At 36.2% G+C, this 13,522-nt stretch overlaps 1 protein-coding gene across 12 annotated transcripts in view; it reads left to right on the plus strand.

The window, feature by feature from the left end:
- The window catches only part of BMPR1B (bone morphogenetic protein receptor type 1B), a 390,073-nt gene that overhangs the window by 355,252 nt on the left and 21,299 nt on the right, over positions 1-13,522 (plus strand). For all 12 annotated transcript variants that reach the window (XM_078068981.1, XM_078068984.1, XM_078068980.1 and 9 more), the window contains 4 exons: positions 5,648-5,744; positions 6,796-6,934; positions 10,713-10,905; positions 11,694-11,991. In XM_078068981.1, coding sequence (XP_077925107.1) covers positions 5,648-5,744; positions 6,796-6,934; positions 10,713-10,905; positions 11,694-11,991 — 727 coding nt within the window. The remainder of the gene's footprint in view (positions 1-5,647; positions 5,745-6,795; positions 6,935-10,712; positions 10,906-11,693; positions 11,992-13,522) is intronic.

Genomic DNA, 13,522 nt, shown 5'->3' on the forward strand with positions numbered 1-13,522 from the left:
AATTGTGTGTAAGCAGGAGAAATTGATGAGATTCCCCCACCATGACTTATTTTTGTTTAATTTTTTAAATGAGCACTTGAAGAAGTGAATGGTGTTGAAATGAACAGAAGCTGTTGCTTTATTAAATGGGATCCTCTAATTTGGCTTTTATAAAATCAAAGAAAGTTTATATGATTTTTTGAAATAGATATATTTATGTGTTAAAATATAGTATTTCCTCATATATGCCAAATGTATACTTCGTAGAAAATGTATCAGAAATAACATTCTGTTTTGAAATATGGTAATCTCAATGTAGTTTAAGTCAAATTATAGTACAGAACTTGCAAAGTTAAAATTTATCTTATTTTCCTACTCAGTTAAAAAATATATTCAGAGGAATTTACAGATTTGCTTCAAAATGTTATTCTTTAGCTTAGATATTGCCAATTAGAAATCAAAATCTGTAGGGAACAGTTATTTAACCAATGAAACCTCTCCCTTGTTCTCCACAACACAGATAGATTGAATATATAATAGTGTCCAGAATACAAAGATGAGTTTCAGAATTTTCCTTCTGATACATATATTATGCCCTTGGCAGTATGAACCAATGCATGAGTCTAAGCTTAAATTACTTGCCAGAGAGTAGCTCTAGCATCTCTTGGAATGTTTAGCTCCTAACTATTTCTAGGTAACTTTGTATTTGAGACAGATGAGAGTAATTTAGAAATAATTAGTCTTTTTCTTCTCACTGAACACAATAATCTGGATATAAAAATTCTGTCCTCAGAATCATAAATACAGAGAACAAACTGATGGTTGCCAAAGGGGAGGAGATTGGGAGGATGTGCAAAATAGCTGAATGGGATTAAGAGGCACAAACTTCCAGTTATAAAATAAATAAGTCACGGTTATGAAAAATATAGCATGGGAAATTTAGTCAGTAATACTGTAATAATATCGTATGGTGCGGATGGTAACTACACTTCTCCTGGTGAGCACAGTTTATTGTCTAGAACTGTTGAATGACTGAAACTATATATGTCAACTGTATGTAAAAATAAAAATAAGTAAATAATAAAATTACCATTAACGAAATCTGTCTTAACCAACTGTGTTACCAAGAAATATAATCCTAAATATTTTTATGCAGGAAAATAACTAGAAAATTATGTCTTTGTTGTTACAGTCAATTTATTTCTAGATGTTACTATAAGAGAGAACCAAATATAAGATGGAAGTAAGTTACTTTTACAGTATTCTTTGCTGACTAAAATCCTCTGATAAAAATATGCTTTTCAGGTGCTTTGTGCTCTATTAGTTGAAAGATATCTCTAATTTATCCATGATTATAATATTGAGAGCACATGCAGAGATGTCTTTGGGCAATCTTATTTCCAAGATTCTTTCTAGCTACATGATTTTTTTCTTCCATTTCTTATTGCAATTAGGAACCATCTTATGGCCTTATTAAAAACAAAACAAAACAAAACAAAAAAACCAAACAGGCCCTGCCATTTTAAACAGTTAGAAACTGCTTACTGATCAGAGAAGAGACAAGTAGTGACAGAATGCTATTTTGTTAAGAAACCACTGGTGATTCTTACTTGCTTCTAAGAGTGCCCCAGACTTGCCCGGAGGGTTCTCCTTTCTACTTCCTTGAGCAGCTCGAGCGACAGTGCAGGTAAAAATCTGCTGCCCTAGGACAGAACTGTGCACGCTGTTCTTTTCCTGATAGGAATCGGGAAGGGTTCGCTTTCTGAGACTCTGGCAGTGACTTGAATGTTTACATTGTTAATGCTCCGAGCACAGGTAATGGCAGATTAAAACACGACCAGCATGACCAACAGAAACAAAGGGTTTATTGATAAGGATCGCCTATTCATGACAGAAGACAAGGAGGCAGTAGATGAGGTTGCAGGGAATAGGGGCAAAGAAAAGGAAAATGGGAGGTAATGCTAGCCTTAAGAAAAAAGAGCTTGAGGGTTGAGGAAAGAATCCCTTAGATCCTTTCTAGTCTCGTTGCTCTCATAAATCAGACATCGAATAAGATGGGTAATAAATACAGTGTTCTAACAGTTCAGAGTGTATTCTGCACTTACATGGAAAGAGGCAGTGAGCCTGAGAGGTTTAGTACAATTAATCATGAAAAAGTGTTCTGTATGCGTATACTGATCATCCGTTGTGCTTCAGTAGTTAGCTCTTGTAGTTTTAATTGAGTATCCAGCTTTTTTTTTTTTTTTTTTTTTTTGCAGACTCAGGCTTTTTGCCTTTGTTATCCTTAAAATTGGAAAGATGTTTTACGCGAAGTTTCCAGGGACGGTGTTTGCATGTATATGCACCATGGCATGTGTGCACCTGCACATGTATAGACACAGTGAATCGGGCTCTCACCGGCTGAGGGATTGTGCTCACCTGGGCTTTATTGCCTATAGCCTAATGGAGGGAAATTTTGCTAAACAATTCATTATGTAAAAATCTTGGCCTCTTTAAGAGTCTGCAGATTATTTTTAGGTGCTTTAGGGATTTCCTAAGTAACACTTTTCAGACATGCATGTGCTACTTTATATGATCTCTGTGAGCACTGAAGCCTGAATGGCCTTTTGGACCTGTCCTGTCGTGGGTCAAGTTCCTGAACTCCTTTTTATCTGGACCATTCGCAGTGTTTCTGAGGTTGTTTATATAAAACTGCTTTTCTTTAATGGTCTCTTATTTAGTCTTTTCGGATGCAGATTACTTCCATTAATATCTTGCAAGTACTGTAGATCATACATAATGGTTAAACATATGTTTTAATGTAAAATGTATAAATGTGAGTAAATCATCACATTAATCATAACAGGATTTGGACAAGAAATTAGTATAAAGATCTGTGGATTTTAATTTATAACAAAAATGCAAATATTTCAAAGTAAGATTTATTTTCCGTTTATATGTTCATGTTAATTTCCTCATTTTGATAGTTTTATTACCATTTTGTAAAAACAATGTCCTTGTTCTTAGGAAGTGCATCCTGAAGTGTTTATGGGTAGGGACATTATATTTGTAACTTCAAATGACCTACAAATCATACATATAAATAAATATAAATATGAATATGAATACAAATATATATATATACATATATATGGACAGACACAAAGACACCCATACTGAGAGAGCAAGAGAATTATAAAGCAAATATGGTAAGCATTTAAAAATGGGAAATCTCTGGGAAGGGCACATTAGAGCTCTTTATCCTTACAGGTTTTCTATAAGACTGAAATTATTTCAACATAATTAAAACATATGTGCACACTGATGGTGAAATAGAAACTGTTGTAATCTTTTTTTTTTTTTTAAAGATTTTATTTATTTATTTGACAGAGAGAGACACAGTGAGAGAGGGAACACAAGCAAGGGGAGTGGGAGAGGGAGAAGCAGGCTCCTGGCTGAGCGGGGAGCCTGATGTGGGGCTCGATCCCAGGACTCTGGGATCATGACCTGAGCTGAAGGCAGACGCTTAACAACTGAGCCACCCAGGTGCCCCTGTTGTAATCTTTTTAAAAGGATATTTTGACAAAATGTATGAAAAGCCTTAAAATATATATTCTTTGAACTAATAGTTCTACTTCTAAGAATCTAGATTAAGGAAATAATCACTGACATGTGCAGTGATGTACGTTTAAGAGTGTTCACAGAATTTTATGTATTTCGGCAAGGATGTATCACAGAAAAATCCTTACAATCTCCTAAATATACATTATCAGAAGACTCACTTTCTAATTAGGATGTGTCTGTGTATATACTGTGTGGTCTTTAAAACTCACGTTGTGGGGAAAAAATTTATTGTTTTGGAAAATATTCACAATATTATCAATGAAAATAATCTAGTTATAGAGCAACGTTTTTTTTTTTTTTTTGGTAAAATACACATACCATAAAATTTACCATCTTAACCACTTTTCAGTGTAAAGTCCAGTGATATAACCATCACCCTCCTCCATCTCCGTAGGTCTGTTCATCTTGCAGTCTGTAACTATACCCATTAAACATTAATTTCCCTCAGCTCCTGGCAACCACCATTCTACTTTTTGTCTTTTGATTTTGACTACTCTAAATATCTCATAGAAGTGGAATCATACACAATATTTGTCTTTTTATTACTGGCTTATTTCACTTGATATAATGTGCTCAGATTCATCGTGTTGTAGCATATGTCAGAATTTTCTTCCTTTTTAAGGTTGAATAATATTCCATGTATGTATATACATACACCACATTTCGCTTATCCATTCATCTGTCAGTGGATAGTTGGGTTTCCTCCATGTTTTAGCTATTGTGAAATTGTGAATAATGCTGCTATGGACATGGGTGTATATAAGGCCTTCTTGTGAGATATTTTGCTCATAAACTTTTTTTTTCTGTTCATTGAAATGATACTGCAAAGGCATATGTTAAAATGTTGGTAGTGATTTTCCTAAGTAGCGAGATGGTGGCGATTTTATTTATTTCATTAGTTGGTGCTTTTTAGTTTTTATTCGTGGGATATATAATACTTTTGAGTGAAAAAAAATGTTACACTGAGTAGGATAAGGTTCCCAGCCAAAAGTGTTCAGGTAGCCACGCAGTTAAAAGTATACAGCCCAGTTGGAAAACTTCTTGTTCATAGTAACCAAAGTCATAAATTACAGTAATACCTTTAAAAATTAAATAACAGTAATCACTTTCTCGAGGGTTTATGATGCCCATAAGAAAGAACACTGCTAATTCTGTTACTACATAAGTGCACCTGGTTTTAGGTCAGTTTTCTCAAAATATGCTTCAGAGACTCTTTGCATATAAATCACCTGGGATGATTGTAAAAAATAAAATACTTGGAATAAAAATCTCTGAGGCTGAATTCAGCAAATATGCATTTGTATAAAGCTCTCCAAGTTACTCTTATTTATATGAAGTTTGAGAAGTCATGCTGTAAATAAATCTGATTTGTCAAGAAGTGGAGTTAAAACAACATGAATAATATTTAATAATTTATTTTAAAAAGGATCATACAACAATTCTTTGAGTAGAACATACCCATTGTTTTAAAACATGATGCAATTTATGGAAAAGTTAGCTATGTGGTTTTGAAAGGCATCTTTGTTTGAAATGGTGCACCATCCATATATTCTATATTTGGCAACATTTGAGGAATCCTGTTCCTTTGTATCCATCATAAGATGACTGTGTGTTTTATGTATAAAGAATATAGATCAGGCTTTTATCCAAACTCATGATATGGAACACTTCAGAAACCACATGAGAAAAACCTGTAAACCCATCAACTGGATCGGAAATAAGATGAACCACCTACTTAAATTTTGGGGCCCTTGATCCATTTACATTTGTTTATACTTTGTACTTTTATTCTTTGTCAAGCCTGTTCCTTCCAGAGGGGAAGAAATGCACACTCTTGAAACAGTGCCTAGGAGAATTATGATTCACACTAGTTGAACTTCTGTAATTTTGAAATATGTGTACATATTTACCATGCAATATGCCATATTCTTCTCTGTGGGCAGATTAAAAGGACCTGGGACATCTCGCATATGGGGCTTAGCCAACACTTTTGGGAAAGAGTTGCTTCCTAATTTTTAAGTGAAAGTATCCTCCATATTATGGCTCCTTTTCTTTTTAATTTCAGATTTTGTTGACGGACCTATACACCACAAGGCCTTACTTATATCTGTAACTGTCTGTAGTTTGCTATTGGTCCTTATTATTTTATTCTGTTACTTCAGGTAAGTTTCCAACGTGTAGATGTAGAATTTTGGGTTTAAAATATCTGCCTCATACGACTATTCTACCTGTTGATGTTTTTCACCACAGCTTTCTTTGACTTAATCAAATCTTAGATTTCCCTGATAATATCAGTGACTATTGATAAATATTTGTCTTAATGAAGCTTGTTAATCGATAGCTATCTCATTTCTGCTTCAGACATCAAAGTCACCCAGGTAAACTTCACCCTTAGGGAATTTAGGGTAATTAGGGAATTCAGGAACTAGTTGTTACTAAGGTTTGATTCTGAGTGGAAAAATGGCCACGTTGAACCCAGAATCACTCTAGTAATCCCTTATTTCCTAAGCTAACAGTTTCCTCTTAATATGGAAAAATCTTCAACATAATTTATAGATTAGTTATTCAAATAAAATAAGCTTGACTGTTGAAGTTGTGACAGTTACAAATTATTTTTGTTCACCTAAGAACTTATTTTCTACTTTGTGAGATATCAAGGACCTTTAAATTTTTATCATTTGCCTTTTGTAGCATTCATTTATGATACTGTCCTGCAAGAAAGAGTTGATTCAAGTGAACTCATTTCTAATTGGAAGCATAATTATTGATAAAACGTTCCTAAGTTGAAATTTATTTCATTTTTCTGTATTATAGCTTTATACATTACCTGAGATGAGAGAATTAGCTGCTATGTCTTTTGTAAATCCCACATTTTCATCTTTAATTAGGGACCTTAAGGGGAAAAATTTTAGGGAATGAATATTGAAGTTATATGGAAATATTATTGGAATCCCTGCTGGGAAATAGGCAATTGAACGGAGAAGAATTATAGATGGTTGAGACCAAGTAAAAACATGTAGTTAACTTAAAAATAGGTTAGCAAAATACTTATGATTTGTATTTTAGAAATCATAACTAAGGGTAATAAATACTAAAAATTTATCTTCTTTTGTGCTAAAATGAAATCTGCTGTGATTACTGTTTTATCTGCAGTGTTTTACCCCTATTGTTGCCACTCAGTATCTTGAATTATCTTCTTCTATACATCTTTAGGTATAAAAGACAAGAAACCAGACCTCGGTACAGCATTGGGTTAGAACAGGATGAAACATATATTCCTCCTGGAGAATCCCTGAGAGACTTAATTGAGCAGTCTCAAAGCTCAGGAAGTGGATCAGGCCTCCCTCTGCTGGTATGAGAAGAACATATCTCGAATTTAAAGGAAATGCCTTCTGAGAGGAAATGTCAATAAGCTACAGGGTTTCATTTTACTGAAAGAGATAGGTTAGCGGACAAAGAGAAGCTCTACACAGTGGGTCAGACATCAGATCTCAGATGCAGGGCTTCCTGATAACATTTTGACATACTGGGGGTAAGGTGATTGTTTTTTAATGTAAGTGTATGGTTACAATCCAGATCCTTAGACCTTCTGATAAGAAGCAGATTAGAAAACAGTAAACGTGGGACCATCTTCCCTCTGTTTTCAGTAAGGATAGCATTACCGAACTTGGCCTGGCGTTTGAAGACAAAAGTATTACAACCAACTGGGATCTGAGTATTTCTACAGGGGAAGAAGACTGCATTTCAGCTGGAGAGCTTATGTTTCAGGGCGAAGTCCTGGCTTTTCCATTTATGAGAGGTTTAATTTTCTGATGGCCAACGCTGCCAACCATGAAGAAAACATATAACGCATCCAAGGCACTTGTTTTAATGAAAAAAACATTTGGTTCCTTTATAGACCATGCAAAAAGATTGATGGGATGGAAAATAACAATTTTAGTGAGAAATATTTTCCTTCATAAACCCTTAAGATTGATTTTCCTAATCTTTATTGTCTGCTTCTGACTTTGGATATCATGTTTACTTGATTGTTTTGGTGACCTTTTATTTTAGTACCAAAAGTGTTTGTTTATTTGTTTTTTTAAATCTCAAGTCAAGAATTAGAACTTTTTTGAGATAGGAGACCTATATATATTTAATGTATAAAAGTGTATATTTGATGTGTACAACTTGAAGAGTTTGGGGATAAGTATACATCCATGAAACCATACCCACAATTTATGCCATAAGCATACCCATAATCTCCAAGAGTTTCCTACTGCCCATTTTATTTATTTTTTGTTATTTTTTTATTTTACGTGTAAGAACACATAATAACGTAAGATACGTAAGATCTACTCTTTCAGCAAAATTTTAAGAATACGCTGCTGTTAATTGTAGGCACTGGGCTGTGCAGCAGATCTCTAAGACTTACTCATCTTGCATAACTGAAACATTGTTCTCTTTGATTAATATGTCCTCTCCAGGTGATAGACCAGACAGAAAGCACGTCATTATGAGCAAACTGATACTACTCAGGATGTAGATATTTTTTTTTTAATATAGAAGTTTTTATTATCAGATTGTTTTTTTATTCTTAGAATTCAATATGCAGCAGATATAGTTCTCATATTTAAAAACCTGTATTGTAGTATTTTTTTAAAAAAGTAAAGTACAAATATGAAAATCCCTTTTAGTATTAATGAATCAGATGTTTATGCTCTCGGAACAGAAACCTACTTGTTTGCCAGTGTTTTCCTCCTTAGATGTTACGATAAATCTCAAAAAAAGGTACACTTTAAATTTCTGAATATAATTTAGTGACACTTTTTATCTTTGGATTAAGTTCCTATTCTTTCAAGCATTGCCAGTTCCATTAGTACGTTCATTAAATTACAAGAAGATATATTATTGTTAGAAAAGAAGCGAATGCAAAACTGTTTGTGTTAGGAAATGTTCCGTAGATTTACATAAGCAATGCTTTGTAACATCTGTAAATTAAATATAATATCTCTGTAATAAATGTGGGAAGTTTCCTCTCAAGTCCGTGATTTAACTACTAGGGGATTTGGCTCTCCACTGCTTAGTGCTGTTGAGGCTTCTGTTCCCCCATGTGGAAATGGAAATATACTGAACATTTCCTTGTATGGCATGTTTGACTCCTAAATTGTTCCTTACTTCCTTCAGACTAAGTGGCTTAATTGCATGTCAGCAATGTTTTGATTTTTCAATCCTTCTTTTTAGAAAATAACATTAAAAAAAAGATTTTATCTTTTCCCAAAAAGCTTTCAGTCTGATATTGGTGCTGTTAATGGCTCTGGCAATGGTTAGTATTACCTCTTGAATTAATAAAATCATCCATTATGCAAATACAGAACCCACCATCGCTGGTAGACATCTGTGGTAGGCATAATAATGGCCCCCTAAAATGGTCTAATCCCCGGAATTTGCTGTTTTACCTGGCAAAAGGGACTTTCGGTTGCCAGTCAGCTCGCTCACCTTAAGATGAGATTACTGTGGTTTATCTGGGTGGACTCAGTGTAATTACATGGTCCTTAAAAGTGTAAAAACAGAAAGAAACACTGCAACTTTACTTGATGCAAATCATATCTCTGCAAAGAGTACATTCCAGTTTTCTGAACAGATCTTATAAGAGTTCTGTGCTAGGTTCTTTATATATACTTCCCAAGTTATGTCAGTTGTCATCGGTATTAGCCATTTCAGTCATGGAGTTCTTCAGGTATTTTGCTGTGAGTGCAGATGGGCTGCAGATCGTATACGAAGAGACATTTAACCTGGAGGCCACTTCCTCTCCTATTTTCTCTCTCTTTGTTCTGCTGCTCTCTCTCTAATTCTTCGGAGAGCTCTTTCAGCTTAACTGCCTCTCCAAATCTAACCTGCTCTTTTCCCTCGACCTGTCCAGTTTACTTTCTTGACTGTGGCAAGTAACCATTCTACTTCATAGTTTAATTTTCAAGAATTTCTTGCTGCTTCCTTCTTTTCATTTCATCTTCGGTTTCTTTACATATTTCACATAGTGTCCCTTGGCATTCTAGAGCTGAGAATCCCAGTATCTGTATTCTGACAGGGGTCGATCTCCTTGGATTGTTTTTTCTTGACTCGTGATGGTGGCTGTCTCCTTTTGGTTTAAGGAATTTATTCTGTGGGATCTTCTTTTCCTCTCTCCCTTCCTTCTTTCCCTCCATGTTCTTCCCTCCCCTTCCCTCCCTGCTTTGGGGGAATTTCCTGTATTTCTTTGTGAAGCCAATAATTCATTACAGCTTTTTATTTCTTATATTTTACCATGATCAGTGTGGTGGCAAGAGTTCCTTCAAGGTATCTAGCAGCTGGCCGCAGTGGTGGAATGAAAAGTATGCTGCCAATGATTTTCCCAGGAGAGGATTTGTATTTGTTTTTGCTGGGAGCTGTGGTATGCTACCAATCTCGGACAAAGTTAGCATCCTTCCGTGGTCCCAGCTTCATGCTAAGCCCAGGTTTAGTTTCTCTACTTTTAAGGAAGTCAGGGTTTCGATTCCGGATCCCAGTCCTGGTATTCTTCTTCTCCCAGATAGCAGCCTGGCTTTTGTGTGTTTTTAATGCTTACTGTTCCCTGCTCTGGTCTCAGCTCTTCCCTCCCTCCCTCTCCCCACCCTCCACCTTCTATCCTCCCCTTCCTAACTGGGAGATTCCCTTTATTTCTTTGTGCATCCAACAATGCATTACAATTTTGTTTCATTGTAGTTTACCCACAATCAAATGTATAGTGAATGAGTCCCTTCAGAATGTCCAGTATCCCACTGCAGAAATGGAAGTGAAAAGTATTCTATTTTGCCAATTACTGTGAACCCATTCAGGGTTTTGTTTTGTTTCCCGCTCCCCCCCCCTACGAAAATGATAATAGGTAGAAGGAAATATTTAATGTGGAAGCAATAATTCAAACATTCAGAACCCACAGTCAGCCTCAAATACGTTTAAAAGGGGACAGCATAAATGAATAAATAAATACAAGTAACGTGTCTATATAAAGGAAAACTACCGGCTAAATATATTTTGCATGCAGTAATTGTGTCTTCTCTGGAGGAAAAAAAAGAAAGATTAAACAAATCTGTAGTGCTGTGAATACACTAACAGTGTGTTTTGGGATTTAACAGGTCCAAAGGACTATAGCTAAGCAGATTCAGATGGTGAAACAGATTGGAAAAGGTCGCTATGGGGAAGTTTGGATGGGAAAGTGGCGTGGCGAAAAGGTAGCTGTGAAAGTGTTCTTCACCACAGAGGAAGCCAGCTGGTTCCGAGAGACAGAAATATATCAGACAGTGTTGATGAGGCATGAGAACATTCTGGGTGAGTTGGTCCGGCAGTGTTCAGGGTTCCCTAGCTTTCCTCCAGCTTCTGTTCACATCTGCCTATGAACTCATCTGTCTAGACCTGTTATGAAATATATAGACGTTTGCTCCTTGGCCTGAGCCCAAGAACGTCACAGGCTCCTGATGGGAGACCTCACAGGAGGAATGACTAAGGCACTTCTGTGAATGGATGGCGGGCTGGAAGTGGAATACTCTCCAAACAGTTTTTTTCTTCAGGGACAGGAAATGCACATGTAACATAGCATTTCTTAGGGTTTCTTAGGGATTTGAAGGAACACATGGTTCAATGTTGTGAAAAGTTCTAAAAGTTTTCTCTGCAGGATTTATATAGAGCCAGAGTTTATATATTGCGAATTGAGTCTTTTTTTAAAAAAAATTTTTTCTCAAGTTAGCAATGATGTAGCTGAATCATTCAAGTGGAAAGAGTGTATGCCCTGATTGCAGAGCCTGTTTCGTAAACAGTGTTATGTCTCACCACGATGCCGTGGACTATTTACTGTGACCTTAAAAATAACTTAAATATCAACTACAAAGAAAGGGATCATGTTTTCAGGTACAGACTCTCAATGTTTCTCTACCTCTCCTGTTTTGATTGCCTCTGATTGGTTTTAATAATCTAATACTGTCATAGGCATAATCATAAAGCTGAATGAAATGCCAAACAAAGACACCTGTGACAAAGAATGATATTTGGGAATATGAATTATTCTTGATAGTGTTCAGAACACGCTTGGCTTCAAACCTTTTTGTCTTTCTTCCTTTTAGGGTTCATTGCTGCAGATATCAAAGGGACAGGGTCCTGGACCCAGTTGTACCTAATCACAGACTATCATGAAAATGGTTCCCTCTATGATTACCTGAAGTCCACCACCCTAGATACAAAATCGATGCTGAAGTTAGCCTATTCTTCTGTCAGTGGCTTATGTCATTTACACACAGAAATCTTTAGTACCCAAGGCAAACCAGCAATTGCCCACCGAGATCTGAAAAGTAAGAACATCCTGGTGAAGAAAAATGGAACTTGTTGTATAGCTGACCTGGGCCTGGCTGTTAAATTTATTAGGTTAGTATCAAAGTGAACAAATATACTTTGTATGATTCTTTTCTCTCACTTTTTATAGATTGTACATTCTGGAGTGCAGTGCTACTAGGGTTGTAGAGAAGGAATTTTATTAATTATGATATTTCTTGGGAGGGGGAAAAAGAAGAAAAATGTTTATTTGAAGAAACATGTGTTTGTGTCCTATGGTGTCTATGCTCATCAGTGACTTGGCTTGCAGAGTTTACATTAGGTTGCAGCTCTCACGCAGCTCTTTAGAAAAGATGTACCTCATGTCTCGGATGATTTGGTGAGCATTCTGCATAGCATTTGTTAAGTAGGAAGAGGTTTTAGTAACGATCTATATGTTACATAGTGATAAAGGCCGTGTTTTTTTACATGATATAAGAAAGATAACTTGCATAGATATTCTATGAGAAATGCTAGAAACTAACAAACAGCACACTCAGCGTTCGGCACTACTGTACTGTGACTTACACAGCGAATGTAACACCTGGACACATACACCATCGTATGTCACAAAACAGGGGATTCAGAGCCCAGGGGCTGCTTGGAGTGATGGCAGTAGTTTCTGCAGAGTGGGGAGGGGAACGCCGGGAACGCCCAGTGAGTGGGGCTCTCTTTTGCTCACCCTCCCTCTAATGAGAAAAGCCCGTTTTATCTTGCAGAGGACTTAATTAGAAAAAGTGATTCCTTTGCTTTGAAGACAAAACAAAATGAGTTTGCAAGCTACTGGCATAGAGGGATCATCCTATAACTACCTTTTTAAAAACTCAATCTAGGCTTAGCCTTTATTAAATTGTTGCATCCTCTTGTGGGTTTTTTTCCCCCCACCAAAGAAGACTTGATAGAATATGGAGAGGAAAAGCCATGGAGACGATTAAACGTTTGGAAAATAAAACTCATGATGAAGGACTGATAGATTGGCATTTTTACCCAGAAGTGAAGACTGAGATGTGCTTTAATAATAGGCCCCAGACACAGGAAGGTCTCTACCATTTAGAGGATGGTAAATTCAACGTTCTCATCTTTAAAATCAAATGACCTGGGTTATAGATTTGGGTTAGAAATAAGAACCGCCTGCCAGTAAGATGAATAAATCCTTTCTCTCTTCTGAATTCTTTTTTCTGACCTACAGCCTTTTTCAAGTCTCCTCTACCAAAAAAAAAAAAAAAAAATTTCCCATGATGCTTCTCACACGACCAGCCTCTCTTCTGTCCTCCGTTAAAGTTCTTGAGCGTTCCGAAGAGTAATCAGCTTTCACAATCTTGTGATTTTGTGTCTTTTGCTCCCTTCTCTCCTGAGTTGCTTTTTTGAGGGATACCCTTGGTCTTTGTCACCAGAAGGCTTTCTTTTTGTCATTCCAGGGTCCACAGCACACAAACCTTTCTTCCTGCTGTTTTCTTGATGTGCCTTTATTCCAGGTTCACTTTCTTTCTCTGTGGGTTCTGTTCTCTGTGTACCTCTTACATATTTCCTCACTGCTAGATTTCCTGCTGGGTCTGCTTTTTCTTTCTAGTGCCCAGTTTGGGTC

The sequence above is a fragment of the Halichoerus grypus genome, chromosome 3 (assembly GCF_964656455.1).
Source record: "Halichoerus grypus chromosome 3, mHalGry1.hap1.1, whole genome shotgun sequence".
Classification (NCBI taxonomy): domain Eukaryota; kingdom Metazoa; phylum Chordata; class Mammalia; order Carnivora; family Phocidae; genus Halichoerus; species Halichoerus grypus.